Source organism: Vidua macroura, chromosome 2 (genome assembly GCF_024509145.1).
Source record: "Vidua macroura isolate BioBank_ID:100142 chromosome 2, ASM2450914v1, whole genome shotgun sequence".
NCBI lineage: Eukaryota > Metazoa > Chordata > Aves > Passeriformes > Viduidae > Vidua > Vidua macroura.
The window spans coordinates 24,680,947-24,704,974 of record NC_071572.1 but is presented as its reverse complement, the minus strand read 5'-3'; the positions used below and the strand labels follow the sequence as shown (position 1 = coordinate 24,704,974).

The following is a 24,028-nucleotide window of genomic DNA, read 5'->3' as shown; positions in this document are numbered from 1 at the left end:
TATTAATATTTTTCCCAGATTTGTTTGGCATAAAGAGGACTGATGCAAAAAGGATAGGCTTGATCTCTGGGTAATTTAGATGATTGCAATTTTGTCACCTGTAATGGAATTAATCTGAATTACAGCAGCTGGGCAACTGACTGTGAAACTGGGTAGACCTGCCCTCGGAAAATAATCCCCGATACCTCCCTTTCACCAGGGCAGAAGTGTTTGCTTGGCAGCTGTCACAGCTCTGTGAGAGACCTTAATTTCGGAGCAACTTTCTGCCCCTCCATGTACACCGCAGGAGGGGAGCGGGATGAGCGGGCTTTGCCTTGGGCTCCAGGAGGGCTGCGGAGATGGTGTCTGTGCCATCTCCAGCTGTAAGGACGCGAGCGTCCCGGGACGCAGCTGCATCCCCCGAAGGCTCAGCAAGGCCGAGCTCGGCCCCGACACCCCCGCGAGAACCGGCCTCTCCCCGCTCAGCGGCCAGCCCGCCCCGGGGCGGCCGGGACACCGCACCCGGCTCCTCCGGGGCGGGGCGGGGCAGGGGCGGAGGGGCCGCCGAGCTCCGGCCGCTTCCCCGCCCGTGTCCCCTCCCCCTGGCGGGGCGGGAGCGGGGCCGGGCCGGGCCGGGGGAGGAGGAGGAGGAGGAGGAGGAGCAGCCGGAGCCGGGGCCGGGGCCGGATCGCGGCGGCTCCAGCGGAGCCCCCGAAGTTTGCGCTGCCGGCGGAGGCGGCTCTCGGCCCTCGTCCCGCCGCTTCCGGGGCCCCGCCGGGCGGAGCGGGCCGGGCCGGGCCGGGAAAGAGGGCAGGAGCGGCCGCCGGCAGGGAACCGAGCCGAGCCGCGATGAAGAAGCCGGACGGGAAGGTGGTGCTGCTGGGGGACATGAACGTGGGCAAGACCTCCCTGCTGCACCGCTACATGGAGCGGCGCTTCCAGGAGACGGTCAGCACCGTCGGCGGCGCCTTCTACCTGAAGCAGTGGGGGCCGTACAACATCTCCATCTGGGACACCGCAGGTGAGGGGACCCCCGGCACGGGGGGCAGCAGGGAGGGGATGTGGATCCGGCGCCGGGCTCCCGGCGGAACGGGGCTGCCCGACACTCGCGGGGTGTTTGCTGGCGGGCTGCCGCTCTCCTCCGGCTCCGGTGAGAGCGGCGCTGCCCGCGGCAGCCTCCGTGCCTTGGGATGCATAGAGCTTTCTTTTCCCTAGTTTTGCCTCGGCCCTAGTGTACGAGCTGCGGGGTGGGTGACCTCGCTCGGGACAGCTTCGCTTTCCGAGAAGCGGCGGGCGGGAGATGGAGACGTGATCCCCGCCGTGCCCCGGGGGCGGCGGCCGGCGCCGGGAACCCTGCCCCGCTGCTTATCGCCTTGTTTCGGCTCTACGGTGAAGTCAGTCGTCTGAATAATGGGGTTTGGCGGCAGGACAGAGTCTGAAAAGAGACACGATTTTGACGGACCATAAGGGGTCTTACAACTGCTCATCTCATCAATTCTATTTTTAGAATTGCTTTGCGAAATGTGGATGTATAGGGAAGATTGCAGTGCCTGGTTTCGTACTTTTACCCGAGTAGATGGCTACAAGTTCAGTCAGGAATTAGAGAGGTTACAGCTTCTGTTCATCCCTTCTCGTCGTGCACTGTTGAGTTTGATATCAGCTGGTGTCAGACGCGGACTTCCAAACGCGTGCTGCCTGCCAGCCCTTCAGACGTGGCGTTCCCCTCCACCGCAGCTGTAAGAAATTGGTGCACAAAGAGCATGGGCTGCCGGCAGTTTCTGTCTGGGATAGCAGCAAGGGGCTGTCTGTCCCACTGTTGTGGCAGGCAGCATCTCCGGCATGCAGGACCGAGAGTGGGTTGTGGTTTGGAGGCCTGGGTGGAGGAGGTGGGAGAGCACGGACTGGAGAAGTGGTTTGTGATCTTTGTCATATGAACGTCATGCTCTTGATTATTAAGTCAGGAAGCTGTCCTTTGTCATGTAAAGGACCAGAGTGTCCTGCAAAATTAAGTCAATGGATGCTCTTGCCTTTAAGTTGTTCTTTGCAAAGATAATATTTGTTTTTTGGGTTTTTGTTGTTGTTTTTTGTTTGTTTGTTTTTGGGTTTTTGTTTTCATGTTTTGTTGGATTTTTTTAAAACTGTTTAGTGGCAACATGAAGAATGCAGTTTATATGTCCTTGTGAAACTTGTGGAGCTGCAGCATCATGCAATATTCCAGTTTCCTCTTGATGAAATTTGGGAGGGAAGTTCATTTGCTGTGTCACTTCATGTCACAATCTAGTCCAAAATGGCTTTTCCTGTGTCAGGAATTGAGAAGGAGGAAAGGGAGAAATGAAACTGCAGAAAAGTTATACAGAAACACTTTTGGGAAGTGTGGGGAGGAGGTGTTTAAGAGCTTTTTCTTGCATTTAGTAATCTGTTACTATCATGAAAGCTCTCTACCAGTAGCTCTGTTTTAAATATACTTTCTATATCATTTGCAGTACTTTTTTTAAAAATCTACTTCAGTTTTGAAATGTATTTGTTTTACTATGGAGAGTCTCTTGTGGCCAGTTGCTGCTTGTTTCTAGTAAGCCAGACCCCCGTGGGTGATTAGCAGTAGGCTTTATTTCAACAGAAAAACCATCTGTCTTGGTGAGGTTGTTCCTTGGTAATTTTCATTAACACCTTCTATTTTTTTTTTATCATACATAATAAAATAAGTCCCTCCAAGGCTTGTCTGCTGGTTTTAGAGCCCTTTTTGTGTGTCATTTATTCTTATTGCAGTGTTTTATTCAGTGTTAATTGAGGAATCAGGTTCCAGTTGTATGTGGAATCTGGAAAGCTCCAGAGGTGGAATCTCCATGTGCCAGGTGAAGCACCCAGCTGATATCTGTGTCAGGACAGTGCAAGTGTTCAGAGCTCAGCAATAACTTCCCCAGTGGCCACAATTCCCTCTGCAGGGCCACTGCCAATGCACAGCTCTGCAGTAGAAGTTCCTGCTGCTCAGCAGCACTTCTGGAGCAGAATTGCTGAAGCTCTATTTGCAGAGCAACAGTTGAAAAGTGTTGCTGTATTGTGCCAGGGTGGCATAACACATCTTCCTCATTCTTCTCCTTTGCTGGAGTTAGCACTGAGCCTGGCTGTCCCCTCTCGTGTTTCAGGGGCACACAAGGGCTCTTGCACCATCTCCCTGTTGACTTGTGCTCCTGCAGAATGATGGAAGTTGCCAAAACTGGGCTACACTGTTGGGGCCTGTGGGTTTTCATTTATTAACTGCTCTCATTAATCTTGGAATTAATAGAAGCTCCCAGGGCACATATGCACTTTCTGCTGTCCTGGTGAAGAAGTAAGGGACCTTGTTGACACTGTAACTCTGCTGTTAAGTCACTAGGGGGTTCAAAAGCCAGTGTTATTTATTTGTTTATTATTTTTATTTTGTGTGGACCTTATGCTTTTGCTGGCCTCAATGTGTCTGGAGACCTTGGTCTATGCCTCTTATTTCTCTGCAGTCTCACTGTCTTATCTCTACCAGGTGGGTACCAAGTAAGCTTGGAATGTGTAGTAAGGAGGAGTTTAAAATGTAGCTTTTTTTGTCTGTTTATTAACCTGATGTTGCTAACATTCCTGTGAAGTAGTTATAGGGTTATCAAATACTGATAAATTGTTTTCTTTAATTATGTATGTGTAGATATATAGAGAAATCCAGCAACAAACAATCATCCAGGAGATCTGAAATTTTTTAGCACAGCAATGACAAGAACATGGATCAAAGTATGTACCCGTCCCACCTACCTAAATACTGAGTGCCAGCTCAGGATGTCTGTCTTGATACCTCAATAGCACTTTATACAATGTATGATGTAGAAATAGGGAAGATTTGGCCTAGAAAAATTAGAGTATGCATGGTAGTAGCTACTGTACTAGTTCAATACATAATTAAACAAGGTAAATTGGAATACATCTTCTTTTTAAATTTTCTCCATTCATATTATATTTAGTATGTGAATATATGTTTATTTTTGTTGTTGCTTATGAGCATTATTTTTAGGACTGATCTCCATAGAAGTCCCCTATGTTTTACTTGCAGTTCAGATTGTATGGTTGGTTGTTTTTCTGGTATGGGGTAGGCATTTCACTGTAACAATGCAAGCTTCAATACAATGAATCTTCATTCTTGTAATACAAAGTGATGCTTGTGCACACTTAGACTTTAGTGATTGATGAGAATATCTGCAGTAGTGGTGATGGATCAAAAGTTAAGTATGCATGAATACATGTGTAATTGCTGATTTTCTGAGGTATTTAAAATGTGTGTCATTTTCACTAATCACTCTGTTGATTTTGCATTACTTCCCGCTCTGAATTTAGAAAAATCTCATTTTCCTAGGAAGAACTAAATTTGCTTACCACAGTGCTTAAAATGTGCATTTCTGTGTTATCATTAATGAAATCAGTGTGCACACCTGACCTGTTCTACCAACTTACATTTGAAGTGTAAATCAGTTATTTTAGGGAGGAGTCATAGCTGTACATTCACACCCCTCCTTATCTTGGAAAAATCAGCTGCTTAGTCTAGTCTAAATCTTTCATGTTCTTATCCGCAAGCCCTGTAAAATGGGTGTGCAGAAGTTGTCAGACTTGATTGTTTTTTTATGTAAATGCTCATGACAAATAGTTCAACATCTCCTGTTTTCCAATTTGATGATGATGAGAGAAGTTATTTGGAAGTTGCATTCAAGTCAAGGAAACAAGCCACAGATGGAGCAATAGTTGGGAGAAGAATCATATGTTTGAGGTGTTCCAAAGCTCTCCTTTTCCTAGCCATCTGCTTTTGGCTGTTTCTCCATTGTTAGAGGCTTGGATAGACAGTCTTGTGTCTGACCCAGCATGGCTGCTGTTGTATTTGTGGTTGGTGCATAGAATTATTTACTTCTTATATTCTGATGCAACAAATTACATTTGTTGTTTTCTCTTTGGATCAGTTAATTCAAAGGTACTAAAAAAAACAAACATAAACTGTACAAAAATAAGTAACTGTACACTTTTAGCATATTTTGAAGAGCTGGTTTGCTGGATAGAGTCTAGTCTTTAAAAAATTTGAGTACATGCTTTGAGACCTTTGTACTAGTTTTTTTGAAGTAGTATTTTTCTGCAACAAGGAAAGTAAGCAACAACATCAGTGAGAAGACCTTCCTCATCACACAAAAGGATTGAGGGTTGGACACTCCGGATGTCAAAGCTATATATATATATATATATATATATGTATTTCTGTGTGTGTATATACATATGTGTATATATAAATATATTTCCTACGCAGTGCTGACAGCAGCTGTGGAGCACACTAAAGCTTCCTGCTGGGTGCTGATGATATGTAGCTCAGAGCTAACATGTAATCTTTTATGTCTGGCAGCACAAAACCTCCTGAAGTTTTGAGGGTCCTGGTCCTATTCCACCATTAAAACTGGAATAATAACGTGTGATGACTACAGCTAATGATATTGTAGGAGTGCTCAGGCATGTTTTCTGATGCCTTGGTATTTCAAAAGGTAAAATTTTTCTATATGTCAGATTTTTCAGTCTCTTTAAGTTGACATTTGTTCATCTGACAGATAAGTGGTTTCTTAACCCCAGCAGCAAGATTTCTTAATTATTAGTGGCCATGTGCCCTGTGTTGCTGGCGTAGTATTAGAGCAGTCAACTGGTAAATGAATGACCAGTATTTTAGAAAGTTCACATCAGGATCCTCTAATTCTATTTTAAAAGGCTGAATTTTGAACTTGCTAGCAGATATTCATGAAGCATTATAATGGGGAAACGTAAGGGTTAACTTTATGGAAAGGAAACTTTCCTACTTTTCCTTCTTCTCGTCTTGAGCTATCTGTCAACAAGGACTGACTTGATTTTTTTATTCTGTGAATACTCAGCTATAGGTTCATATTTTTACATCTTCCAACTATTTTTTTTTACCTGCATATGTATATATATATTTTTTTTTTAACTTGTCAGAGCTAGTATAGTTACGGAGAAAAGACATAAACATAGCCTAGAAAAGGCTCTTCTGTGCCTTGGGTCAGCTGCAGTGTATCTGCCTAATGAGTGCTTACATCTCTTGTGACTGGTTTGCTGATGTCTGATGTTAATCAGTGCTAGTGAACACGTGTGAATTGCTCACAGCTTCTGATCTCTGCTGGGGTTTCGTAGGCTGCAGTGCAGGCAGCTGCCTGTGCTGAGCTTTCTCGGGCAAGGTGTCAATGTTTAGCTGGTAAGATGTGTTAGATTCCCCCGGTAAAAAGGATTAGGTTCCCCCCTTGCTTAGTTAGGCTTTGACAGTTTTGTGGGTTTGGTTTTGTTCTTTCTTTTTTTTTTTTTTTTCCACAGTTTATCTGTGTTGATGAACATTTCCTTGTTCACGCTGAGTCAAAGAATATCTTGAGCTGAAAGGGACCCATAAAGACCAAGTACAATTCCCTACTCCTTGCAGGTTTACCCTATGACCAAGAGGGGCCTCCTTGAACTCTGAAAGGCTTGGTGCTTTTTTGTGGGGAGCCTGTTCATCACCCTCTTAGTGAAGAATCTTCTCCTAATGTCCAATCTGAGCTTCCCCTGATCCTACACTCCATTTCTTGGTAAAGGCAGTGACCCAGCTTAGTTCTCAAGGCAAACCTGATATGGGGTGTTGTCGCTATTGGACACAAAATGAAAGCTTGGTACTTTCAAAAGAGAAAAAAGAGAAAGTTTTAGTCGAACATCTGGTATTTATAGAATTCCAAAGGTGACCATGGATTGGAAGATGGAATTACCACCTCTCCAACCACACTGGTCAAACCAAGAGTCTATCAATTCTCTCCTCCCACACAGAAAAATGCAAAACAATCATTATTTACATGAACAGTGTGGGAGAACTCCAGTAGAAATATGTAAACATTATCAGAAGGCTAAAGAAGTTTTATGAGAACTTTAAAACTTTCAAAAGAACTATAAAAGAAAACTTAACACTTTTAAAAATCAGGGCAACGGGATGTGACTTGGTCCTCAGAGTGTGATGTCAGCCCAGGAAGCTGGAACCAAACATTGCCTTGTGTGGTGAACGATATGCAAACTGTCGGTAGGTAGGGCAGAAACATGGTCCTCCATCATATAGCAACAGAACAAAGAAAGAGGAGGATTTAGGTGACACATTTCCTCACAAGTGAACACTGATTGAAGCCACTCTGATATTATTCTGGTTTTGACTTTCGAAAGTAGAGGATGACAGCAGGGAAAAAGAAGCTGCAGATGAGATGGTTGGGTGGGTTAGTTGAAACCAAAGGGGGCTCTGATGCATGTGTCTTTCTGCACCTGATGGAATTCTGGCAACAGTTGGGGTTGGGTGTTGCTGAATGTGTAGTGAGGTATCTTTAGTTCAGGAGGTTTCTTGTTGGAAGGACATAGGGGCTATCACCTCAAAAAGTGTCTTGGGTATCAGGGACCATCAGTGAGGAAGGCTGCTGAGTGTGTATCTGCGCTCAACAGGTGAGAACTAAACATAGAGGTTGGAAATTATGGAGAATAAAATCCTTTAAGTTTGTTGCTGGTGAGTAATGGCTTGGGGGCCAGTTACTGGCAAGAGTCTTTGATTTTTAGATTTTTTAAATAATTTTTAAAAACATTTTAATTTCCTTTCTGCCCTTGAGAAAATTATTTTGCAGAATATTATGTTGGCCTCAATTAGTTGTTCATGATTGTTTATGAAAAACAATGATGTCTGAGGACCAGTGCCTCATACACACATAGTGTGGCTTCCTTGAGATTACTGTGTATGGGTATAAGCTATATGTTTTCATATCTTGAAAAGGAAACCATAGGAGTTGAAGCTTGAAGGAACAGAAATTCCTGAAGAGAGTTCGCTGTCAGTGAGCTCTGTATCTAAAGCCTCTGAACCAGATACAGAGGAAGGAATAAAAATTTAAGCTCTAGACTATCCCTGGAAACATGGTTTTGTTATTGTGAAACAGTGCACTGGATTGCCTTTTTTTTTTTTTTTTTTTTTTTTGTTTCCTGAAAAGAACAGAATATCTTGGGAGATGATTAAAAATATGAAGAAATAATGAACTGCCTGGGGAATGTCCTGGAGGAAGCTCTATTTTCTGTGTCCAGCAATTTAAAATACAATGATACACAAGTAAAGTCAAAGGTAACAAATTCACTGCAGCTGAAAGTGCTTTTGTATGCAAATTAAATAAAAATATGGAAATACCTTGTCAGAGGGAATAGTGAAAAATACATGTCAAAAAGAAACAGAAGACAAAAGTAACACAATTTATTCAGCTTTAGCTAACTTATTTTATTGAAAGCAGAATTTTATTTCTAATGTGTAATTTTAGTACTGACTTGCAGAGGTAAGTTAATGGGGAGGTTATGGCACCTCGTGAGTACTTGATGCAGGCTAAGGTAAATCTGTGTGAACCTCTGTGCTACCTTCTGTGTTCCAGCTCCCACATTAAATCCCCACTTTGCATGTGGTATTTAATAATAGTGTGCAAAGTGACTGAGCTATTCTAGCCTAAGTGGGAAAGTACTCAACAATTTGAGTAGGACTCTCCCTGAACAGTCTCAGTGACCTGAGATGTGTGCTTGGCTAAAGCTGTCCAGGATCGTGCCAAAGCATGTTTGTCGTGGCTCGACAGATATGAGCAACTTTCAAGAGGACTTGAGTTTGTTCAAGTTCTTGAATTGACTAAATATGCCTTTTTTAAAAGTCACAGATTCTAGGCTGGAGCAATATGGAGAATCTTTCTAATGAAGAGTTTGTGCCTCTGGCATTGCATTCTTCTTCTGTGGTTACTGAAGGAAGAGTTATATTTTGCAGATGTCTGTCAAAATTGACTCAACAGCTGAAAGATTAGTTTAAATACTGTCTGCTTTATGCCAATACTGAAAATGTATGAGGGAGAGAGTCATGAACAAGGGAAATGGTTAGTAAAACAACGTAAATGCAGTGGCAAAACTGCTGACAAAAATTGCTGACACATGGAAATTCATCTTCCTGGTGGATAGGGAGCTGGTAGGAGAGACTGTAGAAAATAAGGGTGTCCAAGAACTTGATTATTGGCTTCAGTTAAACTGGTGTCCTAGAGGGTATATGCAAAGGCATAGGTGTTCTGGGCCTGAAAACAAGTTACTAATGCCCTGTTGCATTCTTCAGTTTGACTTTGTGAAATGTATACCTGAGCTGTCTAAGAAACAACAGCTCTTTCAGTTTGAGTGTGAGGGGAAAAACCCAGGGATGGGACAGGAAATGTTTTTCCCAGTAGTTCTCTGTCTAGCTGAGTAAATAGTGTGACACAAAATAGCAGAATGCTTCATAAGCTGTAATGTAGAGGTGAATGTATACAAAGAAACACATGTTGACTCAATTACAAATAGGTATTTAAAATTATTATTGTATGTCCAGGTGCCTGAACTTAGGCAGTCAGGGTTATGGTGTCTTTCTGTTGACTATGCAATTAAGGGGACAGTAGATACTTAAAATACAAGTGTGGGGCAGGTAACTGGCTGCTAGTTGTTTCACAATTACTACTTCAAGTGATCATGTATGGTGAGTACATTTCTAGTTTCACCTCAGTACATGCACTTATGGGGACAGAAAAATCAAAACCAGGGAACTCATAAGCAGCCTCACAGTGCCTTGGCTGAGCTTCTCCTGATATTCTGTGGGCTACTTTAAGTCTCTTTACTTCACACTGCAATCACATCTTATATCTACATGAATTGTTTGCTTCACTGCAGTTGCTGTCTCGTGTTGAAGCCACTGGCCATGTGAGCTTCCAAGTGGCAGTGTTTTACTGCCTGAACTGAAGGTACACTTAGTAATCCCTCATCTGAGTCACATTTTGCTATTGCAAAATATCCAAACAAATAACCTTTGTTTGGGTCTCCATCTAGAAAGTTGCTGAGTCTGTGGTGGATACATTTGGAGCCATTAAAAATTGTGGAATAGAAAGAATAATTTTCTTCACCAAGTCTGAATGATTTTCTGTCTTTCAGGGAAGCACTGGGTACAGCATCCAGGGGGTTGATCAAAAGGCATCAAAGCTGTGATAAATTCATTTTCCTCTGCTTGATTAACAGTAATTTCATATTCAGTACCTGAAGATATGCCTAGGAAATGAGATTTCAGGTTGGTGATTAAACTTAACTAATGCAAGTGTTTTGCAGAGAGCAGAGGTGGTCAAAGGAAGTGAATGAGTTTTTGCTCTTAATTTGAATTCTTTACATAAGTAATTTGCTATCCTACATCACAGGAGTGTCAGGATAGCTTCCTTTAAAAGGGCAGCCAACTCAATAAACATACAAGATTTCCACACCTACCTGGGTGTGGAAAGAAACAAATCTAGAAGAGTGCTTATTAACATGGTTTTCAAAGGGAGATATCAGCTGTGTTTGTGAATTTTCTAGTATATCTTTCCATCTCTTAGGAAGCAGATGAGAATGGAAGTTGGCTTTGCATGGGCCATCAAGAAGTCATTCACGGAGGATCCCTGCTGAGAGCCTAAAGACCTGTTTGAGCATTTGACATAGCTACTTCTCCCTGTTCCCTCAGCCTATCTTTTTGATACAATTACATATTTTCTATACTCTGTTACAAAATTTAATATTCCTAACTATTGCTTTTGTACTTTAGGAGATTCTTGCAAAATACAGAGAAAAGGTGTTGTCCAACCATGCAACCACTTCTACATACTTAGTTTAAAAATAATGGTCTTCAGTACAGTTGAAATAAAAGGAAAATTTTTGATTTACATTCTGCAACTGATGACTACTTATGAGTTTTTAGTCATATATAATATTCAACCATATATATTTAAATTTGTGAGATTTTGTTGTGAAAGGCCTCAAAAATTCAGTTTCTGTTCTTCATAGTTGGATCTGTGATCTGGGCATATAAATCTGTTGTTCTTTTCTTAATTGTTGAAGGTAGAAATAAGGATCTTGTTAATATTCTAAAGGTTTTTTTTGTTTATATTCCACCTATCATTTGCTCTCAAAATTTTTGTGCATTCAAAAAAGGGAGAAATTACCAGAATCTGTAGTGGCTTATAGGTACAAAAATTAATGAAAGAAAAAGATTTGTGTAGTTGAGTCAGCATCTTCCAAACCTCATAAAAGGGATCATCAAATCTTGTGGCTTGCTGCAAGTGAGACTTGGGTGTTTTAAATAAAAAAAAAAAATCCCACTGGTATAATGAGTGAATTTATTTAAAATTTTTTCCCTTCCTGATACAGGCTGTTGCTTTTTAAAAAGCTAAATCTCCAATTTTGTGAAACTAAAAATATCTCAAACTGCTCAGCTCCTCCACCCCCTACCAGTATGATACCTTCTTATTTTCATGAGACTGTAAGACTGCCTTTAGGACATGAGCTTTCCCTCCTGCAGTAGATAGCTGTATGTATGACATTTGTATTGTTTCCCTTATCTCCCTTCCTGTTCTAGTGTTTTGTGCCCTTTCCATGTTGTCCTGTTTGACTTCTTTTTTCACTTCAAGTCTTGGAACCACAGTGGAAGTGGAATAGTTATCTTCTCTTTGAGTGGCAGAACACTTTGTGACTCAGAGATACTGCCCTAATTATGGAAGAAAAGGATGCAGTGCAAGCAAATCAGTGAGCAGTTCCCTTTCTATAAGTAGCTTCCCCTCTTGGCAGGAGGGTTGAATGGGCAGACACTGGACAGTGGTAGCATTGCTCTTTGTAGCTTATTTTGTTTAGAAAGTTCAGAACTGAGTTGTTTAAGATTTTTAGCACTACTCCATGTTAGAGAACAATAATGAGATGAGTTTATGTACCATGCCTCTTGTCTGATTACAGTTTCTTTAATTCTCAGATTAATGCTCCTAAACTGTGGATATTATGTATGCTCTTAAGTGTGTAGGCAGAGAAACTGGAAGGAGAATTAGAAGGGAGAAGTAGTGCCAGAAATGTAAAGGCCATTTGTTTATCTTAGTATAAGCTCTGAAAACACAAGTCACACATCCTGTGATAAAATTATCTTAATGTTTCGAACAATAAATATATTCCTGCAAAACCCAGCAGCACTGTCTGGCACAGTTTCCCACTTCTGATACTTGCTGAAGGCAGCCCACTGGATAACCAGAACTACCTCCTGCTTTTGACAAATAGCAACTATTTAGAAGCACCCAGTGAAAAAGATTTCAACTGAATAGAAACTGATGGTAGCTGGTAAGTAATAGAAGCAGTTATAATTTTCTTCAAGGTTAATTATGCACGAATTCATTGCTTGTGTTCTTAGTTGAGAACCTGCCTATAAATCATTGAAAATGTTGAAACAAATAATAATCAGTGAGCCTAATTCTATGTCCCATGTTATTAATATGAGTTTCTCTTAAAATAAAACAGTAGACTTTTGAATTCAGTTTCTGAGATCCATGGGCTTTATTTCTACACATTTAGCAAAGTTTAAATATTTTGAAAATTGCTGGTGAAGGGTGGTTTGAAGTTAAACTCAGTGTTACAAATCAGGAGCTAACATGTAGTTATCTACTGTGCCTCAGTTCCATTTCACCAAAAGATGATTTAACCTTAAATAAGAGGCACTTGCCAAGTAACTGCAGGGGCAGATCAGCTGTGGGTATCTGCTATTGATCTGACAACCAGAGCTTCCTGAAGCATTTTGGATAACTGTGTTTTTTGTTATATGTGCAAGAATCATCCCTCACTTTGGAAACATGTGACACAGAAGGTCACTTGTTACAAAACAGTCTGCCAGCTCTCAAATGTGTTTTTGTGTAACCTGGACTCTGTTTTTTGGAATGTGAATGTTGTGATTTGTAGATGCCTTTCCTTCCCCCTCCTCACCTAGTAATGATCAGTGATGAATACCAGCATTTAGCTGCTGTCTTGCACTAACTTCAGTTTTGTAAAAGCTAGGCCTCTAGAAGAGCTTCCAGTTCTCTTCTTTGTCCTCTACTCCTAATCAACCTGGAAACATACTAGTAGGGTAAAAGATTTATGGAAGTAGTGCTGCCTACATATGAGCCTAGTAATTAACTTTATCTTCAAAAAGAAGTGTGGCCAATATACTTGAGTCCCTCTCTATACTACAGTGTCCCATGCATGTACTGAACAAAGCTGTGCTGCAGCTGTGGAAGAAGAAAATGGTCCCTGGCTGTGTGGTAGGGTTGGAAGGTGCATTCCCATGGATATGTGACCTTCCAGACTGATTACTAAAGGCTAAAAACCTCTTGCTTCTGGTGGCCTGATGCTGTGGTAGGAGCAGCCTGTAGATCCCTGAAAATGTCTAAATATGGAACTTCTTGCAGGTTTCTAAAAGCCTCTGGCTGATGTCCTGGGATGGCCCTGAAGTAGAGCACTGAGGGGTAGGGCTGGCCTGTCTTTGCTGCTAGTGCTTTTGAAATATTAATGGAAGGAATTAGCATGAAAGTGGGGCTGATGGAAAATAGGCACTGCCATAGCTAATGCTCTTGTAAATGAATCTAGAATGGTTTGGGTAGGAAAAGATCTTAAAAATCATCTAGTTCCAACCCCCCTGTCATGGGCAGGGTTACCACCCACTTGATCAGCTTACTCAGGGCGCCATCCAACCTGTTCTTGAACACTTCCAGGGATGGAGCACCTACAGCCTCTGTGGGTAAGAAGCTCTGAAGCTCTTCTGTGGGTCTATGGAAGAAAGCTAACTTACTGTGTTACCATGTGTGACTCCCATTGGGTGGATGTGCACAAAAGAGTTTACAGCTACTTCTGGGTGGTTTGGCTTCCTATTCATGGGAAGAAGGGACATAACTGTCAGCCAGGAGGCAGAAACACATATAATGCGTTTGGCATTAAAGTGATAATATAGAAAAAGAAGAATGTTTCTGAAAGAGTAGACCATTTAATTTTATGTATGGTTGGATGCAAAATTTAATCCAAAGAGGGTCTGCAATGGGTAATAATAAACTTTTTTGTCATCTCTAAAATGTAAATTCCCTAATTAAGATATTTATTAAGTTTATGGTGTTTCCTCACTCCAAAAATGCTGCCTTGTACTGATTGTCTTGGTATGTATGTAGTTAACCCTTCTGCAATAAATCCTGTGGGGAATTTTGATTTTAAAAAAAGAGGTAATGAGCTAAGGGTATAGCAAAGTATCTAATGAGGAAGTTAAAAAACCTAACTCAGGTTAAAATAGGAATAAAGAATGAAGAAAAACAGGAAGAATTTCTTGTCTGCAAGGTAGTGGGCAGGCTGAGAGCTGGCAGGAATGCTGATGAGTGGTAGAATTTCAGAGTGCTCATTGAGATCCATTTAGGAGGGCAATCTTAACTAAGCTCCAAGCACCCTCTTGCTTAGTCTGCCCAACGGGGATGGGGGAGAGAACTGGAGGAGTAAAAGTGAGAAAAGTTGTGGACAGTAAAGGACAGTTTAGCGGGTAAAGCAAAAGTTGCATGTGCCAGCAGAGCAAAAGAAGGAATCCATTCCTCACTTCTCATTGGTAGGCAGTTGTTCAGCCATCTCCAGGGAAGCTGGGCCCCATCATGTTGACTTGGGAATACAAGCACCATCACTCTGAATGTCCCCCACTTCCTACTCCTTTCCCCCAGCTTTATCTGCTAAGCTTGACACCATATGGTGTGGGATATCCTTCTAGTTAGTTGGGCCCAGCTGTCCTGGCTGCATCCCAATTTCTTGTGCACCCCCAGCCCCCTCAGTGTTTGGGTGATGTTACAGAAGTAAATAGGTTGGACAAGATCACTGAGATCAAGTCCAGCCTTTGAACATCACCATGTTAATTAGACCACGGCACTCAGTGCCATGTCCAATTTTTCCTAAAACGCGTCCAGGGACAGCCCATTCCAATGTCTGATCACCCTTTCTGTGAAGAGATTATACCTTAATGTCCAACCTAAATCTCCCCTGGTGCAGCCTAAGTCTGTCCTCTTATCCTGTTGCTGGTTACCCAGGAGAAGAGGCTGACCCCCACCCGACTACACCCTCCTTTCAGCTGATTTTAGAGGGTAATAAAGTCCCTGCTGAGCCTTCTGTTCTCCAGGCTAAACAACCCCAACTCCCTCAGCCTCTCCTCATGGGACATGCACTGTTGACCAGCATTCCCAGGTCCTTTTCTGCTGGGCCACTTTCCAGCCACTCTGCCCCCAGCCTGTACTGCTCCCTGGCGTTGTTGCTGCCAAGTGCAGGACCCAGCCCTTGGTCTTGTTGAACCTCATGCCACTGGTCTTGCCCCATTGATCCAGCATGTCCAGGTCCCTCTGCCAAACCTTCCCACCCTCCAGCAGATTGACCCAACATGCTGTTGTCTGTGGACTTGCTGGAGGGAGATTCAATCTCCTCGTCCAGGTAATCCAAAAAGATATTAAACAGGACTGGGCCCGACGCTGATCCCTGGGGCATACCATTGGTGGCCAGGTGGATGCAGCACCATGTCCTGGGCCCAGCCATCCAGCTGGTTCTTAACCCAGCACAGAGTGCTCCTTTCCAAGACATGGGCTGCCAGCTTTTGGAGTGTGCCACGGGAGGCAGTGTCAAAGGCTTTGTTGAAGTCCAGGTAGGCTACATCATCTTTCAGCATACAGGGATGGCCTGCTTGTGCAAGATTTCTTTTTGAAGGTACTTAGTGGTTAAAGTATGTATTATCTATTAGTTAAAGTTAAAATTTGTATTGAAGTATATGAGAAACAGGAAATTTTCTAGTGCTCTGCTGCTCATTAATACCTAAAATATCCCTGTGTTATCTATGCAGTTTCCCAATCAGCAGCACAAATCCCAAAACACAACCCCATACTGGGTACTGTGAAGAAAATTGACTCTGCCCCAGCCAAACTCTAGCACTCCAGGCTAATATGCCAGTTCCTTATTGAGCAATATAAAACCTCCAGGAAGAGTGGAGTGACCTCCTGGCCCTGCAGTGCCAGTCAGACTGGGCTAAAGTACACCTGGCCACGCATTCCTGCCTGAGCTTAAGACCTGCTTCTCAGTTTGAATAGCAAGGAGTGTGGGCTTTGATGGTCTCCTTTGAGTGACTCTGAAGTTAAGGACCTGGCAACACCCTCTGCTTGGAAATTGTGTAGGGCAGTGGGCTCATCTGCAGCGCCTTCACCCCTGTGGGAAGGAATTGTAAATAAAGGGAAAAATTAGCAGTTTTCAGGTACTACAAAGAAAGACCAGCTGCTTTTAGAACTCACCCTGTGGAAAAGGAATTGTTTTCTGTAGAAGGTACTTTTCTTTGAGGAAATGAATTGATGTTTCAGCCGGTCTTAAAGCTGAAAAGCTTCTCCCACAGGCTAGAAACGAGTGTCTTGCCTAGGTCAGATTATTGTACAGCCCTGTCCTGTAACTGGCTTCTGTTACTCACTGCTGAGCAGGAGTTGACTGTCAAGCTTTGCTGCTAGAGTTAAGTGTTCAGTGATACTGCTTCCTGCAGAACTCTTCCCAAGTAAATCCAAGGTTTCTTTTTTCCCCTTTTTTCCTTCCAATCGTATTTTCTTTAAGGAAAGCTGCCAAATGGCCACTTCTTTCTAAGCAGCAGTTTCAACTTTTCTTTTAGACACCTAGTTTCAGAAGAATTTTACATCACTGTTTTTTATTTACTTGGACTTAAATTTCTAGTTTAATTCTTGCCTTCCTGCTCTCATTTCAGTAAAGGCATATAGGAACTTCATGAATTTACCTTAATTGGCTTAATTTAGCACCCTGCTACATTTTCAGTAGACATGGTGTCGATACTAGATTTCTGCTGGAGTTCTGGTGGAGCATTTGCTTGTAGATAGGGTGGTAATGTCCCATCAATCTGTTTGGCCCTTATTTCTTTTGCCAGATATCAGTGTTTAGATAAAACATTTCCCTTCACAGCTGTGAGAGTTCAGAGAGAAACATTCTTTGTGTCATTTTTTCAATTTGTGTTGAAGGTGCACCTTGTGGCATGCTTGCTTGTCTGGCAGGCCTAAGATTCGTTCTGTTCATCTTCTACAAGGCCCTACCATTCCAGGCACCTGAAAATACATTAAATGCTTGAATCTTCTGGGGTTGTCTCCTTTTTGAAGAAATGAACACAGTATATCAAGAGAGCTAAATAAAATTAATAGTTTGAAAAAAGTAAATCCAACTAGCTACATGTAAGTTATTCAGGATTGAATCAGTGGAATCTTTAGCTACAAATAGGGGTATTTTTTTTATGTGGGTCTAGCCAAAGTTTTTGTTGGCAAAAACATGATATGTAGTGTGGTTAGGAGCTTTTCTCTATGTTTCTGTGTAATGCTTTGTATTGCTAGACATAATATGGTGCAGTTTAAAACTTTGGATAGAAAGCATATTCATGTTTTTATGAAATGTGATAGCTTTGGATGGAAAGCATACTGTTTCTATGGGAACATCTATTTTGAAATTAAAATTCTTGTGAGTTCAGAAGCTCAGTCTTAATTTCATTATTAGAATGGTAAGTTCTGATTTATTCTTGGCAGCAAGAAAAATAATTTTGCAGTTATGTAGCAGAATAGATTCCAGGTATTCTTTTGTTCTAGAAAAGCTGAAACTAGTGGGCTAAACCTTGTAGATAATAGGAATTTTCTCTGATACTACTTCTCCTTTACATAGGTATTGTGCAGCTGAAGGCATTGCTGATTATAGAAACCCTAAATATGCCTTTAGTCCAAAGGCACTGAGTTTATAAGTCTCTTTATAAAAAGACAATTGCAGCTAGAAATGTACAGACTAAACAAATGTATAAAGCTGCAAATGAAGAGAGACTAATGTTATGGGGTGCTGGCAACAGGCTAAGCTAGAGTCATTGGGCAACAGTGTGTTTTGCAAGGTCCATTGAGTTGGTAGTAGATGGCAAACCAAGCTCTTGGTACCTTGTGCTGTCCCAGAACCTATGAGCTGTTCTGGAAAGTACAAGTGTAGGAAGAGATAAAAGTCATCAAGAATTTAGGTAACATTGTGACTTCAGTGAGATTCTTTTTACATTCTCGGTAATAAAATAATATGGAAAGATGGGAAAAAGGAGCTATGGGTAGGGTTTTTAGTTCAGAGAAATATGCCAGAGGCAAAGAGTGTGAGTGAAAAAATACTCAATTCTCTGGCCTAACAAGAAAGAGGTTAAGTCATAGGGGAATACCTTTTAAGAGGAGTGTGGAGTTTTTCTGGGGTTTGGGGAATGTGGTGTTTTTTAGTGTGGTGTTTGAGGGAGGGGTGTTTGTTTTTTGAACAGATTACTTTGTAAAGCTGAAAGTCTATCAAAACTCAGAATCTGAAAGGTGAACTCCAACAAGCTAATTGGTGGGATACTAACTTTCCTTTCTTTAGATATTTTATAGAATACAAATTCCTCCTAAGTCGCAAGACAAGGACTGAGTGAAATTCTATCATCTCTATTATGCAGGAGGTAAAATTTGAATGAGGATTACACTTGGTCTCTGATCATGCTCTGTAAATGTTTTTTTTCCTTTATGATTTTTTTTTTAATTTTCTCTTCTATTCTCTCCCATGTAAACTTGATCTCCTCCTTTCATTGAGTGTGTCTGACAAGTCTGTCATTGGTAGCCAGAAATGCAAGCCTTCACTACCAGTTATGGAATGAAAATGGACAAACTGCTCTTCAGGGCTGGATTAAAAACGTTTCTGGGAATATTTAAACTAATTAATGATCAAATAATGCAGAATTTGACAAGATGACTGAGGGATGTTTATTATATTTGAGCTGTGGGTGGGAAGGCTTCATCTGTGGTAATCGGTTTTTTTGGATACCTCTGGGACTCAGAATGCTCTGCAGGATGTAACTGATTGACACCTGTGCAAGCTGCTAGGCATCTGCTTTTAGTTTAACTGCCTTTAGAAAATTAAGCTTTTACTTAAAAGCAGATTTCTTCATAAACTATCACACTGTTAACTGTTAAAAAGACCAGGAAATTTTTACCCATGTTTCAGTTGTTGGTTCTTTGGAAGTGTGCTGTGAATTAAGGCTGCATGGCTTTTGAGGTATTTCTTCCACACATCAGAAAAAGGTGGTGACTAGCCTTTTATTTTGCAGCTTCTACCAGAACATGCCTAGATTGATAATCTTCTTGGAGAATATGAAATAAAACTAATGTGCAGAAAAAAATTCCCATTATTTTCTGTTTTGCGATTCTTATTAAACAGGGGTTTGTGTGTGCCTTTTTGTGAAGAAAAGCATATCGCAACAACACATATTCTTCAGATAACGCTCAGATGATCCTGTAGATCATTAACCACATCTTGCAGAGTTTGACATGTGATGTGCAGCACACCACGCTGGCATTCTTGCATAACTTCTCAGTATGTTATTTGTCCTAACAATAAAAGGCCCATTTAAGTGAACTTCTTTGGAAGAATTGTTTTATGTGAATTGTGCCAAAGTATCACTTTTGGAATGTTAATTGAATTGATGTTTTAATAAAAAATAAGAGTCAGTTAAAACTGCTTGACCTATTGGTATACTTTAACAAGGGAAAGATGGTCTTAGAAAGGTCAAGGGCATAAAGGGGATTTTTCTCCCAACAAATCAGGGCTTTCTTGAGTGGATTGGCCTATAAAAACAGGAAGCACAGCTAAAATAGAATTATGAGCACTTTTTACTGGTGAGAACCATAAAGAGGAGCACATTAATGGTAGTTTGTGCTGCTGTTTATTTCAGCCAGTTGAGATGGGATCTTGCCACTGCATAAAAATCTTAAGGGCAGGTGTCAAGATGGTGGGGCCAGACTTTTCAGTAGTGCCCAGTGAAGGGACAAGGGCAGAAGGTACAAATCAAAACACAGGAAGTGTAATCTAAATATTAGGAAAATCTTCTGTACTTTGAGTGTGATAGAGCACTGGAACAGGCTGTCCAGGTAGGTTTTGAATCCTTCTTATCTGGAAATGTTCACAACCTGCCTAGAATTATCTTGTGCAACCTGCTCTAGGCAAGCCTGCTTCAGCAGGGAGGTTGGACTTGATGATTTTCAGAGGTCCCTTCCAACCCCAACCATCCTGGGATTTGTGTAACTTTCCTTTTGTAAATGCTCTAAACAAGCAATAAGCTTGAATCTGTAAAGAAATATAGGCAGCATTCATTTTAGCAAAGTTATGAATCCTTTTTAAGGGAAGACTTGTCTTCCAAGAAAGTAGGTGAAGTGGGTACAATTTTAGTGCAAAATCTTCCACATATTTGGTATTTGTTGGTCCTTGCTGAAACGTGTCCTTCAAATCTTATTTATGGCATATTAGTTAGCTTTAGTTTAGTTGTTACACTTTAGGGGAGAGGAAAGAAGTAGGCTAAAAGAAATCTGCATAAAGCTTTTTTCATTAAAGGTATTATTATTCTTATGTATAAAGTATAGAGGAATTTCCATTTCCAGTAAGTAATCACCCCATTCCATTTTTCTTTATTTCAGATGCCTTCTAGTGATTCTTTTTGTTTATAATTATTCTGAATTAATTCCTTTCCCAGAAACACTGATTGTGGTGGGTTTTTTTTTATTTCTTTAGCAACACAGTTTGTGCTTTTGGTACTCTTAGATAAAGCGGAGGAAGAATGAGCTGCATTTCTTAATGCACATATAGGTGCTGGTGTAGACTAACCTCCTAGGGGGTAGTTTGTCTTCTCTTGGCAGAATCTTAATAGCTAATTTAGATGCCCATAAGGATGTTGGCTTTGTTATGTAAAGGAATGGAAATAAAGGATATGTTTTATTTTTTTTTCCCTTGCATATTGTATTATGGACAGAATCCCTAGTGAAAGGTCTTGATGCTTAATAATGCTATTAATTTCATCCAGCTTTTCCTGAAACCTGTTGTAGATTTTCCTCTTATTCCATGGAGAATATATATTGTAATATATGTTAAGTATTCCTGCATAAGTTTGTTTCCAAAGAAAAGTGTTATGCTCTTTAAAAAAATGTGTTTAAGAATTAGCCCTTTCTCACAGCCCTTCACTTACTTATCTCTATGTATTTTTCCTAGATTTTTATTTCTATCATAATTTAGATTCACTAGTAACTAGAGTTTACATATATTTTTGGATGTGTTTTATCCCAGACATTGTTGGATCACTGATGGTAGTTTAATAGTCTTCTAAAAAAAAATCTCTCTTTAATATTTTATTTATGTAGAAGGGTACAACTTAATCTCTCAGGATAAAAGTCATGCTGGGGAACCATAGCTCATAAATATAGGATTATAGTGCCAAGGCGTTTCCTGTTTTATTAAATCTTTCTCTGCTTCCAGTTAGATGACGAGTTGGATTTTCTTGAGTAACTTTATCCAGTTGTCCAGGCCAAAATCAGATCTATTAAACTGAATTTTTAATACTGGATAGAATTCTATTCCATAGCCTGCCAGTAGATTGTATAAAATTTCTGAATGTGAATTCAGTGGGGACTAGGTTATAGTGACATAATGTAATGCCACTTCCAGATCAGGAAAATAATGTTACATTCCTCCTCTATGGCAGCACATTGCAGTCTCGAGATCTGACTTTTATTCAAATGTCATGGAGTTAAATGTATTAGAAAGCATCTTCTGCTTCACTGCTTAGAGTTCATGAGGCTTTCTCATCTGTGGCAGTCAGCTCAAATACATCATTGGTTCCTCTGAATCTGGGACTTGCCTCCATTGAGATATTATGATCTTTTTATGGGAAGAGATTTGTAGCACTTGGAACTAATGTCCAGAGTATGTTTGCCTTCCTGACCACAAGCCTCCAGGGGAGGAGAAGCAGCTCATGCAGTACATTTCCTTTATCTATCTAAAAGCAGCAGTATAAATACCTAAATGCTGTCAGGCTTGGCTCTTAGCTTTGGATCTAAGCTTGTGAATAACCTCTGTGATAAGGACTCAGTGTGTGTATATATTGGTAGGAAGAAGGAATCATGTGCAACATGATTCTTTTACATGTGTTTGTGTATTAATTCAGAGCAAAAATAAAAATGTTATAACGACTGAAGTTGTTAACTGTTTCTATTTATTTTAAAAGTGTTTTTAAATAACCTCAATTTTTTAAGACCAGACCTAAGGGTGTTTAAGTAATTAATAGGAAATGATTGTGCAGTGTGCAGGTTCTAGTCTTTCTAGTCATTGATTTTGTGTCCAAGGGGCACATTTGTTAGTGGAAGTGTGGTATTTCTAGTATGATAATTAAAGCTGACTGGAGGACAGGGCTCAGTTTGGTCATGATTTCTTGTCTTGCTTAAGTGAGAAGTGAATGACTGCTTCTGGTTGGTGTGGGTTGTTTTCTCACACTGAGCTGCTGTTTTGCAGAAGGAGATTTAGAAGACTAAAATAATTCATGTTTGCAGGGTCTTGGCAATTTCAGACTTCTTCAGAACCCAAAGTATTTGCTCATTAAGTAAAAACTGCATAGATTTAAGAGAAGAGATAATTTCTTTCACAAATTTAAGTCTTCTTCTATTATGAGATAAAGATTCTTGAGTTAACAAATCAGAATAAATTGTGTTTAGAAGTGGAGTAAGCGTGTCTCAATCATGTGTTACTTTGAGCCCACTTTCTTGACTGTTCTTGATGTTTTCTTCTTGGAGAGCTTTATGAAAGAATTTTCCTTTGTTCATTGTTCACTTAACCCATGTGGTAGATATTTTCTTCTTCCATGTGTAGCTCTTTCTACTTTAAAACATGCAAGTAAAGCCCTTTGGGTATTAAGATCACTACTCTCCTATGTTTATGTTATACTTTGCTTTGGCCAAGACATACACATCTAATTTTAATAACTTAAATAGAATCTGCTAAAATAGGGCACAGTTCATGCAGTGAATGTTGATTCATATCTAAGTAATGAGTATAAACAAAATAAACGTCATCTTGGTTTTTAGCAGAGCTAGACATCTGTTGCATACTGAAGCTTCAACATATGCAAGTGTCTTCTGTAATGCAGCTGAAATGAATTTTATCGTTACTCAACTGTAATTGTTTTTGTGGTTGGTGGTTGTATTTTTCTGGGGAGAGGTAGGGGGTGTTGTGTTGGAGTTTTTTGTTTATTTGGATTTGTTGGTTTAATTATTTAGTTTCTCTCAGTCTCAGAGACTATCGTTCCATGGGGAATTTTGTCTTGAAGAAAAACCAAGTGTTGGCATTTTTCTGGCAGATCAGGAAATTATATATTCTGACAGCTCCTGGATGTGTAGAAATTGGACTCTTCAGTCCTTTGTGACTCATGTTTCCACAAATTTCTATTTATGTAATCCTTGTTAATCCTTTGGGATGGAGAGCTTTATTTTTATCCCGAAGTAACCACAGATGTAGTCCAGTTCTTAACAAAGCTCCTGACTTCAAGGGAAATATGATAAAGCCACCTACAAGAAATAAATACCAACCTTGAACAAGGTAATGAAGAACCCTGACTTAATCACTCTCAAAACTTGACAGCCTGACTCATATGTGGGCAGGAGAATTTTCCTGAAACCTTTAGGGACCTTTACTGTTTGTTCTCTGGTAGTCATTACCTAGCTTGGTTTATGTGCACAAATAGAAATCTCAGTTCCTAGCAAAATTGTTTCCCCTGATGTCCTTTAAAGGGCCACAACTTTACTGCCTTGTCTGCGAACAGAAAGAAATGTTGTTCCCTTTTCAAAAGGGATCTTTGTCGACTCTTGTGATTGTGAGGCTGTTCCTGCTGAGGTAACTCAAGAGCATAAGGGGCACCCTTTGAACCTTCATCTACTGCAGCTGAATCCTCAAAGCTCATTTCCTTCTAATACTGATTTCTGTGCTGTGTCATGGGAGTCATACTTTCTCTTTTCTTTCCTCTTCTAGCTATCTCCCTAGGGTACAGTTCCTATCTCTCTCCATGTACACTCAAGTTCAGACTCCTATAAAGCAGAAAGAGAATCTGAAAGACAAAAGCTAGCTCATACCTTGTGCTTCTGTTAATTCCTCTCTACTGTTCAGATTACAGTACTGCGCAAATCACAGTGAAAATCCTTGGAATGTACCTGGTTTATAGACTGAGCACTTCCCGGACAATTCTGCAATCTTGTGCAATTTTAATGCAATGGTGGCATGCCTCTGTAGCCCACCTTTGTGTACTTTCCCCCACTGCATA

The 24,028-nt window shown here is 40.7% G+C and overlaps 1 protein-coding gene across 1 annotated transcript in view; it reads left to right on the top strand.

Annotated features, from left to right (window-relative positions):
* The first annotated feature begins 643 nt into the window (after positions 1-643).
* RAB20 (RAB20, member RAS oncogene family) overlaps positions 644-24,028 on the top strand; it is a 28,472-nt gene continuing 5,087 nt past the window's right edge. The window contains exon 1 of the mRNA XM_053971992.1: positions 644-1,000. Coding sequence (XP_053827967.1) covers positions 829-1,000 — 172 coding nt within the window. The 5' untranslated portion in view covers positions 644-828. The remainder of the gene's footprint in view (positions 1,001-24,028) is intronic.